General features: G+C 44.0%; 1 protein-coding gene across 1 annotated transcript in view; it reads left to right on the forward strand.

Moving 5' to 3' along the window:
* LOC132459102 (multiple C2 and transmembrane domain-containing protein 1-like) overlaps nucleotides 1-18,536 on the forward strand; it is a 70,742-nt gene that overhangs the window by 33,651 nt on the left and 18,555 nt on the right. Inside the window, exons 2-6 of the mRNA XM_060053479.1 lie at nucleotides 6,096-6,216; nucleotides 14,571-14,713; nucleotides 15,171-15,250; nucleotides 15,596-15,707; nucleotides 17,999-18,037. Of these exons, the coding sequence (XP_059909462.1) occupies nucleotides 6,096-6,216; nucleotides 14,571-14,713; nucleotides 15,171-15,250; nucleotides 15,596-15,707; nucleotides 17,999-18,037 (495 nt within the window). The remainder of the gene's footprint in view (nucleotides 1-6,095; nucleotides 6,217-14,570; nucleotides 14,714-15,170; nucleotides 15,251-15,595; nucleotides 15,708-17,998; nucleotides 18,038-18,536) is intronic.

An 18,536-nucleotide genomic window follows, 5' to 3' on the forward strand; every position in this document is an offset into this window, starting at 1 on the left:
CACTAGCTCTCTCTCTTTCCCACACGCACACATATGCAAACACACAAACGCACGCACACATAGACAGACACACACGCATGCACGCACAAATACACACACACACAAATACACACACTCACACACTCACACACTCACACACACAGACACACACTCACTCACTCACTCACTCACTCACTCACTCACTCACTCACTCACTCACTCACTCACTCACTCACTCACTCACTCACTCACTCACCCACTCACTCACTCACTCACTCACACACATTTCATTAGCATTATAGTGTGTAACTCTTTCACGGTAGCCCCTTGAAAGATTAGAGTGGGAGAGTGAGTTTCAGAGTTTTCAGAATTCGTTTTCCATTAGTCACAATAACGAACCAACGCTTATCAAGCTTGACAGTGACAGATAGTGATCCCATTTTGAACCATGAAGATGAATTTGAATAACTGATCATTACGTAATCATGCAGGATTAAGTATCATGTATTGACTGCCTTTATCTTTGAGTGGACCATTCTGTAGCATTGTAAGTGTGCACTCCTCTTACAGTAATTTAACCAAGCATTTAAAAGGATAAATAATACTTAATAATTTACTGTTTTATTTTTTCTTGTGCCCTGCTATTATGCGGACACAATCAATATAATTTACGTATGAAACCAAACACTATAGATTTTTCACTGGTATTACCCAGGCAATGATGCTAGCATTGCTCCTCCGTCTCATGGTAGAGCTGCAAATATGGATCATGTTCCTGGAGGGGTTGGTGCTGTACTAACTAGACTAGACTGTGGCCATTACAGAAGATTTGTCCTTTTGACATCCTTCAATTAAATCCATCGTTAATAGAGTGAGTCAGTCAGTCGTAAGGCTTGACTCCGCTTGCAGGTGATGAGGTTTGTTCAAACGGTTTTCACATAAGGGCTGTTTTGTTTTTTTACGAGAAACAGATGTGGAAGATCTCCCTCTACCTCTCCCCCCCCCCCCCCCCCCCGCCCTCCAATCTCTCTCGCTCTCTCCAACTCCCACTCAAGTCTCTTTATCTCCTACCCTGCCATACACAGTCTTGTATATGCAACCAGAGTGAGCACTGAGTACATTTAATAGCAAAGGCAGGACCACCGTTTCCTTCTGATCCAGGGACATATTTATACAGGTTTAGATGTGGCTTCCTTATTCCTAATATCCCCTTAAATTATTTAAAAAACTGCGAGGGATCAACCGCAGGATAACGCAGGTGGGATTCAACAGGGAGGTTTGAACATGAGATTTTGAACATGATACTAATTTTCCCAACAATGTGAAGGCCTTCATTGTTGCTGCGTAGTCAAATGCAGTTGGTACAGGTTTCCTTTTCTTTGGAGACCCATCAAAAGCCAGCTAGTAATTTAGTAAGATATTGCATTTCAAAGATTAGATTTTTGGGGCACCGTCAACAAAGCCAATACTGCCTCTGGTAAGGGATATAATTTATGCTACGAAGGAACTATAAAGTTAGCTGTTCTGGAACAATAACCAACATTTTAGTAAATATTTTGCTGCACGTTATTGCCAACCCAATGAATTTGTATGCATGATGTATCTGGAGAAGCTGTTGCCCAGTGTGTCACCGTTTTCCTGAAACACCTCCATGGTTGCGTGCAGCAGTGCATTAAATTGCTGCGTATATTCTGTTCCTGTGTGTCTGGTAGCACCTCGGTAAAGGGCTTGTGAGGGCCTGTGGGAGGATAGGTAGATGTTTCCAATTCCCATTTGTTAGGGAGGTTGTCTGAAAGCCGCTGAAACAAAGCAAAAAAGCAAAAAAAAGCCATTGGGTCCATTACTTGGAAAATTAGTTAAAAACATCCATATGTTATGCTATATCTTCTATTTTTGACTCTTCCTCCTACTGCTGCTAGCGGATCAGTCAATTTATTATCATTTTCCTTAAGGTCCATCTGAACACCTTAAAGTTGAAGTGTGTAGATTACCGGCAACTTTGAGTTTTGTTACAATGGAATGAGCCTTTTATAAGTACATATGGAGAGGGTCCTATTCCATGGGTGCACCGGTATTTTGCACCGGTATATTTCTACAGTAGCCCAGGCCACAACAGAAACAGCAGAAGAAAATGTGTTTTGGGCTAAAGGTTCTAGGGGGACGTGTTAATCCCATCGCTACAACGTGTTTGGGATTGCTTTTTTAGTACTGTGGTTGTGAAGGAGCGTTATAATGAGTGATGTTGTACATGCAATGCTCGTCAGATCGTGGCGTTTTACTATAGGTGTCCGAGAGGCTTCAACTTCTATCGAATGTGGACATGGACCACTGGCAAGACAGAGCTCCACACATCTGTTTCAAAGTTAAAGTTAAACCCTCTGTTGAATAACCTGGTGAAGACAAGCTGCTCCGTGCTTTCGTATGTATTTAGAGGAATACATTTGACTAATACATTTCTGTAAAGTTTTTGTCCGTAGTGTAAAATAGTCTAGCGAATGGCAATTTGTGGTTTAGGGGGATTATGATGGGGGTGGGGGTGCATTCTTTAACACATCCATATTTTGGAGCGATTCTATTTTAAGGTTGCTTTCCTGTTTGACAACTCAAAGTTCGAGATGAAGGATCAATGCATATAACAGATAGGTCTGTGAATGTAGTTTACTACTATGGATCAAATAAAAGTAGGCCTACTGTGTGTTGAGAAACATAATAAGGCTGTTAGAAAGATTCCTGATTAGGATTGGTCAAACTGATTTATTCACTCTTTAAAGCTGGGTACTATTAAAATGAAGGTCGCTGTTTTGCAAAATGTAAATTGCAGCGTATACGTACGAGTCCCATTCACCTGCATGATTTCTTAATGTTGAATCGATGTGGACTGTTGTGGACAATGACATTATATTAGAAGTAGGTACATACCGGCGCCTATTACCTTCCACCTTTGATTGGCAGAAGGAATGTGATACTGAAAAGCTCTACTCTGATCCTGTCTAGGTCAATCGGTATTTAGTAGAGCACGGCATTAACACTAACAGGGTAAAGGCCTAAAGGGTTCGACTTCCTCCGACTCATCTCCACTGTTCGAACACGATTCATTTGTGGTGGTTTGCGGGATATGCTAAACCTTAGTTTCCTTAATGAAGTTGCATTCAGTAGCGCTGCTCATGACCATTATCATCCCCTGGCTGTGTTGCTGGCTCTCTGTCTGTGTCCACAATATGAGTCATCCTGACTTCCCGGGAGGGCCATTAGTCCAGCTCCGGGATGCTTTGGGTCAACCGCCGAGTGATTTGGACTGGAATGTTTTGGGGCTAATTGGCCTAATGCCATTTATTATAACGAGCCGTGTCGTCAATATGCATATGTGCACAATTGCCCGGGCCAGTCTGCAGTGTTGAAGATGTTTTTGCTCTGAAATAGGAGAATTCAAATATGGTTGACCCTGCTGGTGGCAGTTTTTGTTTTAAGAACTCCTGATGGAGGGTGAAACGTAAGTGTTAGAGCCGGAGGGACTTAAAAGTAGACGGATGGACTTAGAGAGAGGCAGAAAGATGTGAATAAAGAAGGCCAGATCAACTGGGTCAGCATTTGTCAGGTTGAATGGGCAGGTAGACTACGATCAGTGAGATTGAATCCTGTAGTCCTCTGATGTCCTCAGAAATGAGTCGTTCCGTAGAGGTAATCCACGTGAAACCGCGGTCAGAGGTTGACAGAAAGAATGTTTTTATTGGATCTGTCTGGTAAACGAAACAAAGTCGAGCACCTTCGGCTCAACCGGAGCGATTGATCGCTGCGTTTAACGTTCTGTTGGCTCTCTCGCTCGACCGGGAAACTCTGGATGATAGTCCCTGGAAGGTCAACCTCCATGGTGGGCGTTCAACTCACCACTCTCCCTCTCTAAATGAATTAGCCTATGCCCATGGAGTTTCAATTATCTTTGGGTCTGAAGACTCCCAGGTTATTGTCAAGAGAGAAATTGCACTTAGCCTTGAATGTGTAAGGACTGGCATCCCATTCAACCAGTCTGAATGTCATCTGATTAGAGATAAACCTTAACCTCAACTATTCAAGGATCCTGACTTGGATAGCAAATGTAGCCATGAGCAGATCCCTCATACATTAGCTACGTTTCACTCCTTTCACTTTTGATTTATTTTCACAAATGACATACCACTGCTGGGTGTTTCTGGGTTCATGTGTGTTTTGACTCCTTTCACAGAAGCTTGAAGTGATCCCCAGTGGTTAGATCATTCCTCAAAGCGGGGGCTTGTGGCCAAAGCAGCCTTCCATTGGGTTCCTCTCTTAGCGTTCCCTCACTCCATCGCACTGCTTATCTCAGCAGCCAGTAATCGGCATCTCAGTGGCCCTCTCAGTGACTTTTACTGTTCTGGAGCTATTCTTAGCTCAGTGTCTAATAAGTGTAGGCTAGCTGGAGTGCCCCAGCAGGGCAGCCCTTTGCATGGCAGTCTAATGAGAAGGAACACAAACGGCACAGCAGGAGCTGGAAGATGAGAGAGGCGTGATGCATCAGAATCATGGAGAGGCAGAGTTTGGATTGTGAATGGAGTTTGACTATTAGTGGTGTTAGTTTTGATGGATTTAGTGTTGGAACCATTGCTTGCCCCAATGAATAAGAACGCCAGCCTCCGGGAAATAACACGTCGGTAAAAGTGTCTCACCGATTTTTCTTATTTTACAGTTTTTCTCAGTCGCGTTGTTACATTTCTCAGATCAGAATTGAAATTTGCAAAACAGTAAGTGCATTTCTCAAAACAATTCGTACAAATAGCCATGGACACCATGGATTTCATGCAAAAGCCATTGTCTTGCTCAAAATCCTTAGTTAGTTTCTCAAAAGTAAATATCTGTGTCAATGAACATGTCAGTGCCATCACATTGACAAGTCCCTGTGTCATTGTGCACGGATAAAACAGTCAAATTGCTTAGTCATGTTGTCAATATAACAGTGTACTCTGGAGGGATGTTCTGATGTAAACTATGGCTAAAGCTTTGAAGAAAATTATTGTAAATTGTAAGTTACACCTTAGTGTATGTGGGAGATTACAGTAATTGCAAGATTCACATTTACGCTTTGACTGTTTGTACGGTAATTTGTTGACAGACCATGTCATTGCTAGAAATGTGAACATAGGAAAATCTCCTTGGGGTAAACTGTACATGCATTCCTGTAGGAATTACAGTGCAGTCTTCCTACACGTCCTGACGTTCCTGTCTGTTGGGCCACAAATTCTCATTCTCACGCAGCCTCATTCCTCTTCCTCTTCTTCTCTCTGGCTGTTGACCCTGTCCAATTCCTTGTCCTTCCATTGTCAGACAATGTAACATTGTGTTGTGCTCAAGCTATATATATATACTTGCCAGTTCATGGTTCAGGAGATGCACCTTTGAGCTATTCCAGTAAACTGGTTGATCGTTGGTTGATCTAACACTTCACACATTTCTCTTCTTTAGAGAAAGTCAAGATTCACCTGGTAGCAATTTACCAATTCAGGGCAGATTTAGAAAAAAAGTCTAATGGAAATGTATAGAAATATGCTTGCCATATTATGACAACTTGTTCAACCATTTTACATGTACAGACTTAAGCAATGAACTAATGCCTAAATGTTGTGGGGGTGAGACTTTTCAATAGAGACCCATTCCAATACATTTTGATCAACATGACATAAGCAATTGATAATGTAGGAAAGAGCAGAGAATTGTACATAATCATTTGCATGAATGTACCAAAGCATTTGCAACTTGTTCAAATAAATGAGAAACTGCTTTTTTGATGTGCACAAGTGACACAATGATGTGAAGATTGAACAGGTAGTTTTGAGAATTTCAATTCTGATCTGAGAATTGTACCAAAGCGACTGAGAAAAACTGTAAAAAGATACTTGTTGTTTCAAGACAATTGTATCAAAGATCTTTATCTGACATTTATTGGACAGAATTTCCGATCCTAGAAATGTAGTGGTACAGAGTTGCACTATGTTTGTGTATTGTTCTGTTATACAATGACTTCCTGTCTGGTTAACACATTACTATTTCCCGTCTGCTCAACACGTCATCACTTCCTGCCTGCTTAACACATCTTCCTGTCTTCACAGGGCATCAGCATCGTGGGACCGAGTACTGTAGAATCGCCTCCGAGGCCTTCATGTCCAGCCATGTTCCAGCTGGACATCATCCTGAAGAAAGGCAACAACCTGGCCATCAGGGACAGGACAGGTGGGTCCTCCTCTATGCTGGATAGATGACACATAGTGATCACATGACTAACTGTCTTCTGTTGACTGAGTTGTATGGGGTTGAACCGTGGGTCATATCTACAGCAACAGTACCCTGTGTTTCCCTGCCTTGTAAAGAATGCATCCAATCTTTGCTCTGTTAGTGTTATCCCACCAAGAGGGTTCTTTGCCGTCTTCTCACTGTGAATGGTGAAATGGATGGCTGAAGCTCAGCATCACCTTACTACTATCGAGTAGAATGTGTATCCGTCAAGGACATATCTGTAGATATTCAATGTAGTAATTCGCCGTGAGTCCTGCAACACAGAAGCTACGGCCTCTCTTCTCGCTTGTGTACTCACATTCTCTTTCAGCCTGTGCATCGCGTTAAGTTTCTTTGTGTATCTGCATAAGTGGTGTAAAAACAAAGTTGTCTCTACATAAGTAGGGGTACCTTTTAAGGGATTCGCTGCTGCAGCAGTTCATACCGCCGTGATTTATTCCACCGCTTCCAAATATAATTTGGGTCTGAGTGATGTAAAGTCTGCATGCAGTGAGCCTCAGACTTCAGTGCGCACCTTCCAGGAACTCATTTATGCGCGGCAGAAACAGAGTACGGGTAAAACAGTAAGAAATGAGCTGCCGGGTGTGTGTGAGTGTTTGTGAGTGTGTGTGTGTGTGTGTGTGTGTGTGTGTGTGTGTGTGTGTGTGTGTGTGTGTGTGTGTGTGTGTATTTGTGTGTTGGTGTTAGTGTTAATGCAGGATGTGAAGGATCTTTTAGGGCTTTACGTTAAAAATTATTGACAGAAAGATAAACCTTCTCGTAGTAGTTAGGTGAGATACATCACACATAGTGAAACAAAATAGGCAGCCAGATTCAAACTGTCAACATTGCTTAAGACACACGTGTGTGTCTGTGTGTGTCTGAGTGTGTTTAATGGAATGTTGAAGGTTTGAATGTGGCTGCCTGATGGAAATGCTTGAAATCCAAACGCTTTCTTGGACTTGAGTTTCTCGCTCTTCATCCGATATGTTCTGTCCGGCAGATTGGATTCTGGATAGTAGGAAACACTCAACCATCCATTACTTTTCATAAAAATGGTCTTGACACATACACATCCACGCACACATCCACACGCACAGAGACACGCAGACACACACACACACACACACACACACACACACACACACACACACACACACACACACACACACACACACACACACACACACACACACACAAACACACACACACACACACACACACACACACACACACACACACACACACACACACACACACACACGCGCACAAACCCACAAACAGACAAACACATAGATACACACCTACACACACACAGATACACACCCACATACACTGTGAAGTTAGAACAGTTTTACTCAACCTGTGTTTTATACGAGTTGGAAGATTCATAGCCTCTGCCAGCCAATATTTCCACTAGCTTCGTTCCAGCTGAATACACTTGAAGAAATGTGCGGCCTGTTGAAGGCCGTCGAATGAGCGCAGTGCTTATAAATTGAATTAAGTCTTCATGGATCAATAGATAAATGTTTTTTATTTTGACCTTAATGAACACTGTGGGAAATAACTGATATTTTATGATAAGCTATATCAGCTCTCTCTTACAATGCATTACCAGCCAATATCATATTGAATCCATTTTAAAATGGGTTTTTGCACATTGGTTGAACTAAATAATTTATTCTCTGTTGGCGACAGGTTGTTGTTGTATTCCAAAGCCCACATACGTGACTTTATTACTTCTGAGAATGGAGTTGAGGTGATTAATTTGGTACATTTCATCAAATGTCCCTTACAGGAAATGATTTTTGAAGTTTATTGAGGTTTTTGGTTATAATGGCACTGTAATGAATGTTACGAAATGGGTGTCAGTAGCGATAACAGCACATTCCTGCCATGCCTTCAAATCCCCTATGTCTGTTTAGCAGTGAACTGTTTTTCAGCCAAAGGGGCCTTTGAAGAGAAGAAAAAACAGAGATCTGTGAAATTTCCGGTTTAGTTATTCCTTTTATTGAACATCACTATTATGCTTTTACATGGTCATTGTCCAATTTTAGCTGGATGAGGCAAGTGTCTTATCGCATTAATGACCATGTACATCTGAATTATTTATGCTTCCTCATTAGCAATTACAATCAATCTCCTCGTTTGATGGGAGCTCTCGCTAAAAAGTCATTACCTGCTCATATTATTTTGGGTTGATTACTCCGGAACATATTGTCTGCCTAAAGATATGGAACAATAGATCATGAGAGGCTAATCAATGTGGACACCTCCATAATTTAAAAGGTCAGATAATGAATGCATTGGATTACCTCATGGCTCAGATAGATGGAGGACTTTAAAGAGGGTTGTAGCAACTTTTAATCATAAAGAAAAAAAATATATGTATATATACATACATATATATATATGTATATATATATATAGTATAACCCCACCGTTTTCTTGCATCCTTTATTGCACACTGGCACTGAGGAGGACATTATGATTCAAGAGGGTGCGCAGGTTCTCACTTTCCACGAGTGTCGAGATACGCCACTGAGGCCAAAACACAACCCATCAATTATTACCCAGGAAAAGCCTTGTGCCAATTACCATACCACTTTGTTTGTTTGTTTGTTTGCACGGCCACAGATGTGTAAGACGGAGAACAAACACGGTGTGTTCATGCCCTCTGTGTTAGCGTCTTCCCCGGGCTGGATAGTCCAACGTGGATTGATCAACTGGTAGCAATATGCTGTCGTCATGGAAATGTTGAATAATGAACGTGAATGTAGATGAAACAAGTGTGTGTTGTTGTGTGTGTGTTTGTGTGTGTGTGTGTGTGTCTTTGTTTGCATGTGTGTGTGTGTTTCGTTGCGTGCATGCATGCACACTTGTGTGTGTGTGTGTGAGTAAAGCCCTCTTCATCATTTCTCTGGTCCCGGTCCCACCACCATACCTCTGCATGGTGCGGGTCCCATGATGTGATTTCCATAAAACAAATCAGCCCCTATCAGCCCCGAGTGGAGGCCAGCTGTCACGGGAGCCGTGTGCTTAATCCAAAAGGTAAAAAGTAATTTGTAGAGACTTTGAAATTAGCCCTTTTGTACAATTTATTCAGTTAGAGTTGGAGTCTGTTTCCCAAAGCAGAAGAATAATAGCAGACATGATTACCCAATTAGGTTGGTGTCCGCTTCATTATTATAGAAGCGATAGGCCCTCAATGGACTCGCAGTGTATGGTTGGATTTATTTTCCTTTGGTTGGTTTATTTTCGTCTTTGGCCCGTGGGCGAGACTATTTTTTAGGCATAACAAACAATGTAGAACTAATCTGAAAAGAACATATTGCTTTGCAGCCAGTTTGATTCATCTCGTTGTTTAAGGGTCACCAGTTTTCTTTTGACCAAGTAACTGAGTCCCTCTCTAGTTAAAACTGTGAAGCAAAGAGTGGGCATTTCTGAAAAGTGAGCACGACTTTCACATGATTGGAAAGATGGAAATATAAATGTCATCTCTGCCCCTGAGAAGCTAAAGGGTAGCCAGGCAGACACCAGAGGCTGTTTTTAGTCCGATTGAATACATGATTTATTAAGGAGAGCTCAGTGGGAGATAACACACACACACACACACACACACACACACACACACACACACACACACACACACACACACACACACACACACACACACACACACACACACACACACCGACACGACACACACACAAAAATGGTTTGTTTTTAAAACTGGCAAACCTATTTATTGCGACTATTTTAAGAAGTTGAAATTGCATGTGTGAAATGTCCTGATGTGTCACATAAGAAGGGCAATTTCATTACTGTCATTTTGGTTTAATAAAAGGACCAATATGTGAGAGAAGGAGACAGGGACCTCTAGATCTTTTCTAAAGCTGAAGGCAAAGTGGGCTTTATCGTGACATCTACTCAATAAACAGAATCCAAATGTACATTGTCAGTATTGATTGTCTTCTGAGGGATCCTGGTTCTTTGAAGGTCAGCTTTGGACACATTAAATAATTACCATCGTTGCTTGTTTAACCTGACATGCCCGAAGCAAGAGACGGCCCTGAGAACCATCTCAAGGTTCTGGTGGGAGGGTAGGTATTGACAGATTTTGACCCGCCTTTTTGTACCTGTGTTTTTTCTGTTTGTTTGGCAGCCACTGGTGAATATCTACATGCTTGTTTCTAACCTAAGGTTAACTGAGTTTACGATACCTCGGTTTGTGTTGGGCTGTTGCACAACCATTCTCAAGTGAGCGCAAGGGGATCATGCATTGAGCAGCATGATGTTAACCTCATGTCTGGATCTGGACCCCAGCCCTGTTGACAGGCCGATCCCGTTCTCCACACACATCAGGTGTCGACGGACAAGTGAGAGTCAAGTGTTTGGGTTTGTTTTTCCTTTCGGCTCCCAGTCCCAGTACTCAGAGCAGCCCTGCAGACACTGAGATCAGGACGGGATTATTATTCACTGCGGGGCCCGGAATCAAAGGCATGTTGACTTCAGTCAGAATGCCATCTGGTGGCACATCATTAACGTGCCCTTACATGAAAACATAATCACCACTAATGGAATGCCTCCGGTCCAATCAAATTGCTTGTAACCGGAAGCAACCATTTGTTTGGATGATTTGTGTGTAGAACCTAATTGTGTTTGCATGTGGCATCTGACATCTTAATGTGGAACATCGAATTCTGCATCTCCTGCGGTGAGACTGCGGTTCTAAAGCATCCAAACCGTCCTTCACCCACCCATCCCGGACTCCCTCCTCGGGGGAACCCTTGCCCCATCTTTGACTTTCGATTTCAGGCTTTTCTGCTCCTGAGATTAACACACACATCAGGACAGTGCCAATCCACAGAGCAAAACCAATTAAAGTCCAACCAGGCAATACCAACATCCCCCCCTCATATGTATTGATTACTCATGGAACATGTGGTCCCACCTATACCTTGATTTGTGAGCGTCCCCCGGTAGGAAGGCTAATGATAAATCACGTGAGCAGAAGCGCATGGAGAGCAACTGAAAGGGTGAGGAGAGAGATCGCTCTGCTCTGCTTTTCCCCTCACACCGAAAAAACAAAGACTCCTCGTCCTCCATTTCATCCCTCACTTTTATGGTGCATTTACGGCGTCATAAAGCTGCCACTGTGGGAAGCGTTCAGGCTCAAATCCACTGCATGGATATGCATGGGAGAGAGACAGAGGGAGAACATTGAAGAGAGAGAAAGAGAGAGAGAGAGTGAGAGAGAGTGAGAGAGAGAGAGAGAGAGAGAGAGAGAGAGAGAGAGAGAGAGAGAGAGAGAGAGAGAGAGAGAGAGAGAGAGAGAGAGGCAGCAGCAGATCTACCTACCTAATTATAGAACCCACACAGAGAGGACCACTGCATGGATATGCATGGGAGAGAGACAGAGGAAAAACATTGAAGAGAGAGAGAGAGAGAGAGAGAGAGAGAGAGAGAGAGAGAGAGAGAGAGAGAGAGAGAGAGAGAGAGAGAGAGAGAGAGAGAGAGAGAGAGAGAGAGAGCAGATCTATCTAGTGCAACATTAAGAAACCATGATGACGAATGCCTCTCCAGTTGTCATGTCTTCAGTCACAGTAGGACTTTCATTCCTGCAGGTGATCGATAATATCATAATAGGGAAATTGTACTCTGGCCTGCTGTGTGTTTCCTGTGTTTCCACCCTGCTCCTCTTTTAGGTCATTCATCTTGACTAAAGCAGTCTTGCGTAGATGACATGGTTGGGTAATGGGTATTGACTTTATGTTTGGCTCTTCAAGGGTGTGTACGTGTATTTGTATGTGTGTGTGTGTGTGTGTGTGTGTGTGTGTGTGTGTGTGTGTGTGTGTGTGTGTGTGTGTGTGTGTGGCTGTGTGACTCTACGTGTGTATCTGTGTGTGCGTGTTCATGCGTGCATGGGTGTATGTGTGTGTGACTCTGTGTAGGTATGTGTTTGTGTGTGTGTGATTGCTTGTGCACGTGGCTGTGGTTGTGTGCGTGTACCAGTTATGCCCATGGACATGCTTAAGGCTGTCTGAGCTGGGCCTCATACAAGTCATCCCACCAGACTCTGTGTGAGTGCACATCTTACCGCAAGCTCATCAAAGCCCTCTGACTGCGGACAGCCAGCAGCCACATCAGCATTACGTGGAATCTTTCTCTGTTTACTACCCTAGCTTTCCTAGTATAGATCGCCCATGTTGAGCAGTATACACGAAAATGCATTGTACTAAGTGACAGACAGTTTGTGGTGCATTTTTTATAAGTGGTCTGTGGTCTGTTGTTCTACACAAGGGTTTATGATCCCTTTTGTAGAATGTTGTGCCTTGTTCATTTATTCATAACCTGCATGTAACTGTTGCAGATTTCTTTTTTCTACAATCGATTTTCTATTGCTTTTTTTTAAACAAATAACTTCAGACTGCACCATCCACCTAGCAACCCTGCATATTGGAAAACATCCCCATTCCCTTTAATGGTATTATCTCGTCACATGCCCTGGTTAACTCTGGCTGGGAGAGCATAATGGCGATCAATGGCGATTTCTCATAGTAATGAAATTGGAGACTGCGCCAGCACTCCCCTTGCCCCTGTTTCTCCCAGGCCTCAGCTGTCGTGAATGGATCCAGGATTTGAAGGGATCCATTCATAATTTATAGTCGGTGTCAGGTTGTTGCCCGTCGCTGTGTTCAGTCACTGTTCATCGTTGTGAGAATGTGTGTCAGAACCTCTGTTGCATCGCTGAATGTGTGATGTTTTGAATATGCTTTCTGTTATGTGTAGAGGCGCATTAATTAGTGAGTGATCTGAGTCAGATTTATATATTTACATAGCTTCTGCGTTCACTTTTTCGGAGGGGATTTTTATAATATAGGCCAATGCTGCCACCCTGTGCTCAAAATGAGGAATTGCCATTCATTGAAAAGGTGTGTGTGTGTGTGTGTGTGTGTGTGTGTGTGTGTGTGTGTGTGTGTGTGTGTGTGTGTGTGTGTGTGTGTGTGTGTGTGTGTGTGTGTGTGTGTGTGTGTGTGTGTGTGTGTGTGTGTGTGTGTGTGTGTGTGTGTGTGTGTGTGTGTGTGTGTGTGATTTCGCTTTCCAGATAAATAGTGTGATAAATGAAAGTAGACTTTAAGCTTTAATTAGAATAGCGTGCCAGTGAAGGCTATAACTTTCTCCTGTGGCTGCACAGTTCAAAGTCTGTCTAATTACCAGAATGCTAAATAGCTTTTAGAGCAAAGGGCCCACATTCATTAGAGAAGTGGTTACATTTTTCAAATCATGACTAAAATATAGTGGAATTCTTAATCAAAATGTAATCTCAAGGTAGTGTGGTGAAGTGGGTTAGTGTTTGGGTTAGGTGTGGTTGTGGTTGATGGTTTTAGCAGCCTCATATGGCCGCAGTCAGACTGATTGGACTCTGGGGCTGGGTGAGGGTGAGGGTGAGGTTGAGGTTCGGAGCTGGGCTGAACACATGAGCTGCGTTCCAAATCACATACTTTTCATTTTAACTTGTTGAACCTACTGCAGCTACCCTTACAAAGTATGCACTGTTGCACAGAGTATGCATACAACTGGGACATGCTACAGGTGATTTCACTGACCAGCACAGCTGTAGTGCCACACATTCACCTTTGCGGGTTCTGTCGATGTGACGTATCTTCTGGTGCACTGAGGACTGTGTGTCTGAAGAGCCTAAAGCATGCTGTCTCGCATGCTGCGAAATGCGACCGGATCTCGCACAACATCCTGGTACTTTTGGCATGCTGCATTTTCCATCCTACATATTGGGACATACTAAATCTTTTTCTGGCATACTTAATAGTATGGTTGTATGGGTATTGGAACACAGGGAAATACCCAGGAAGTGCTCTGACATATGGCGATAACACCAGCTCTCACTGTAACCAAGATTCCTACAATTAAGCATATTTTTACACCTCCAGCCTGTGTCCTGGTGTCGGGGCTGCCGTGTAGTGCGAGCTCGGTGGACTGTGGCAGGGTCCCCAAGTGATTAGGCTGTTTGACCCCCTCCATGTACTGGGTTTAATCCCTAGTGTCCGCATGCAGCCGATATGCAGGCATCCTCTTGCAATATGTGGAACCCATACCGGCTCCTAATTGGCATTAAGACTCTTTGGATAAAAGTGTCTGCTAAATGGTGAATAACACCGTACCAAGTTTTACGTAAAGTATTTGTATTGGTCTGAGCACATCTCGGTACATGTGTCACATGAACTAAGAGCGTTGAATAGGAAGTGAAACAAAGAACAGAAGGACCTAAACCCCGGCTCCGCGTCCCTCAGGAACCAGCGACCCGTACGTGAAGTTCAAGATCGGGGGGAAGGAGGTGTTCAAGAGCAAGACCATCTTCAAGAACCTCAACCCGGTGTGGGACGAGAGGGTCAGCCTCCTGGTGGAGACGCTGAGGGAGCCGCTGTACGTCAAGGTAGGAGGAGCTGGACGTCTGGTCTGGACGACACTGGCCGGTCCTGGGTCCTGGTCCCAAGTGGGTCCACATGGGGGGGGGGGGTCTCCGTTACCGGACGTCCGGGGTCCTTCGGGATGGAGACGGACCGCAGGAATCAGTGATGGACGGCTCCTGTATTGGTCAGGAGTGGATGGCTCAGACAGGAAGAGGACACAACACACAAGAATAGACAAAACACATAAATGTACAAACACTCTTCATTACAGCTTGTGTGTTCCTGCGGAACAAAGATCAACAAATGATAGGACACTTTCATTTCTCTTTCACTTCAACAGAAAATCAGAAACAGCAATCGTTATACCCTTTGATTCATAACAACACGTGTCTTTGTTTGATTCTTAGCTGCATCCATGGCTCCACTATTAAATATAATCTCATGCATGCTTTAATCCTCTCTGCTCTGTACCCTCTGTAGGTTTTTGACTACGACTTTGGCTTTCAAGATGACTTCATGGGCTCAGCACAGGTCCACCTGGAGTCCCTGGAACATCAAAGGTCCTCTCCTCCTGTGCTCTTTCTAGCTGTCTGTGCCAGGATAAATACAGTACTTTCGTTCCTTATTGTATTGAAGGTTTGCGCTATACTGTCACCATGTGGTCGGTGATGACAATACACATTTGGTTATATACATAAATTACTTGGAGACAAATGCACATTTTATCGTATTTTATTAATGCAATTCCAATAAGACTATGAGTGTTAACTGTGTCTGTTTTGAAAAAAGAATAATTATCACAAAGAGCAAATGATTTATTTATCAAATTACACCAAAGACAGATATTCATTTCAAGTATACTTCAGTAGGACTTATGCTCATGAACTGTACCTCCCAAACAACAGGATCCTTGACTTGACCCTTGACCTCGGGGACCCACAGTACCCTGACCAAGACCTTGGCACCATCGATCTGGGCATCACTCTGTCACCAAAAGATGGGGACATTCGAGAAACCGTAAGGGAGAATATATCTATGTATCATGTATATATTATATATGCTGCTGTTACATTATCTCTCCTTTGTATATTTCACAATCCTCTTAACAATTTGGCAGAGTTGGTCTCAGGCTCTCGGCCAAACCAAAAAGTAGTAAAACTCAAAATCCTTACAAACGTTAGATGAACTGTTCCATCGAGACTTTGGGTTTCTTGAGCAGGAGTGACAAAAGACCACGGGATCACCATCTCCACTACCAGCCACCCACAAACACACCCACACACACACGCACACACACACTTTTACAGAAACACACACACACACACTTACAACAACACACATGCATGCGTAAATACGCACACACACACACGCACATACACACACACGCATACCTAAACACACACACACGCACACGCGCGCGCGCATACACACACACACACACACACACACACACACACACACACACACACACACACACACACACACACACACTCGCAGACCTAAACACACACATAAGACACACACATGCACACACACGCACACCTTAACACACATACACACACACACACACACACAAACACACACTCATACGCACACCTAAACACACACACACACACACATTCACACCATGAAGCCCAAATCCCACTACTCCGTTGAGCCCCTCTGCGTTGATCCACGACTGAGATAGGACACGCCCCTTTAGCCGTCGATGGCCGACATTCAGACGCCAGGCCGGGCGACCTTCCCAGAACCCAGAAGAAGTCATCGCTGGCAGGTCGTGCGTAGAGTTTTGATTTGAGTCCGACAGCCCGACATGAGAATAAAGTCAACGTTCCCCCGGCGAGGTCAAAGTGTTTTCAATGGGCTGGGATACAGCGACTGCCTTTCAGCAGTACATTTGAAGGATTTTGCAGCGTCTTTATCATATGGATACGTTCTTATCAACGTATTCTGTGGGGCAGAGCAGCAGACTCTCTCGTGTTCCCGTTTTGCCAGATTTGTTTTGACGGTTCATGTGTGTTTGTGCTTGGAAACACTTTACGGCCCCCCCCCTGTGTTCACGGGAATGTGACGTGGATGGGAAAACACGCATCCCTGCAAAGATGTGCGTCATGTCTCTAAGTCCTACACAGACATATGCAACCACACAGAGACAGACCGGCAGACACACACACAAACAAACACACAACCACACACACAGAAACCCACAAACACACACACACACTCACACAGAAACCCACAAATACACACACACACACACACACACACACACACACACACACACACACACACACACACACACACACACACACACACACACACACACACACACACAGACACACACACACACACACACAGAAACACAAACAGAAACACGCACACACACCTATACACCCACACAGACCCATACACACAGACAAACACACGCACACTCTCACTCAGTAAACACATGTGTTCCACATTCAAAGGGTTCCAGCTTACTAATTAGGTTTCCTCGTTACCGCGCGGATCCGCTCGGTCGTTTCACAGTTGTATTTATTTCTGTTCAATTATTTGTTTTCTTAATTGGCCCCCTGCAAGGTTTGTGCAGAACAAGGCAGAGTCTGGGGGGAGACGTTGCATTCCTTTTGATCTGATGTCTTCATTCCGCTGCTTATTCGCAGCTGTGGTACAGAGAGTCCACATTTGACAGAACAAGTAAACTCTTTTTAGGTTAAGCATCACTTTGGATCCCTCCCAACTGTGCAAAAAGAATATCAACTAAAGTAGGCGCCTAGATTGGTGCCATTTGGATACCGCTCTTCACCGCCACCTACTGGAAAGAAGTGGGACTGGAGATGTGGCACTTGTATCTGCCATCTGTTATGTGTGTAGTTGTGAGACCTATTGGTCATGTGTCAGGGAATGGAGATCATGCAATAGTTTGAATGAACAATATAAATACTAATCACTCACATAGTACAGGCGTATGCATAAATGTTCACATTTGCAGTAGAAATATATTCATCTCTGTTTGAGTGTGTCAGAGGCTGAGCATCTTGGCTCACATGATGCACCAATGCCAGCCTGTCACACTCACAACAGAAGGGCTCCTGACAACATCCTTTGCTTCGATCCACACTGCATGATGAAAGAGCATCTCCAAGCAGTCTCTAACCCACGTGGGGGGGAGGTCAAGCCCCTGTCCCCTGGCTGACCTTTGACCCCCCCCCACCCTCCACCTGAGGGTCCAACGCGGGGGGGGGGGGGGGGGGGGGGGTTTGGGGAGGGTGCTTGGCGGCTCTGTAACTGCTTTGTCTCGTTCACAGACCATGCTCACGGGGAAAAGTTGGAAACGGTCCAGTAAGGTAAAAAAAAAGAATAAACGTTCCACCTTACTCCTCTCCACCTTGACCTCATTCTACCTGCTCCCGCCCGTCAACTACTCCGTCATGTCTGACTGTAGTGTCACGCCCTCTCCATCTCCCACCCTGGTGTCCCCCTATCCCTGATTTGGTACAATATCGGGGTCTTTTTATTCCTTCTGCTTCCCATCCTCTCCAGTGAGTTCATGCGTTTTTTACTCCCTTCACATTTCCTCTGTTTATCCCCTTTTCCATTTCTTGGCTGACGTTGTACATGCTACAGCGAGGCTCTTTGGTGTTCATGGGTCTATGTTTTCTTCTCTGTTGCTTATCGGCACATTTTGCTTTCATTGGTTGACCATGCCCTGATTGGCTTATTGGTGTGCATGCTGGTATGGGTCTGCTTCATCTTACTATCGTATTCATGATGATGTGGCACATCTTCCTTTTATCGCTGGCAATTGACTCAAATATTCCCCTGTTTTATAAACCTGCCCCAAAA

The sequence above is a fragment of the Gadus macrocephalus genome, chromosome 6 (assembly GCF_031168955.1).
Source record: "Gadus macrocephalus chromosome 6, ASM3116895v1".
NCBI lineage: Eukaryota > Metazoa > Chordata > Actinopteri > Gadiformes > Gadidae > Gadus > Gadus macrocephalus.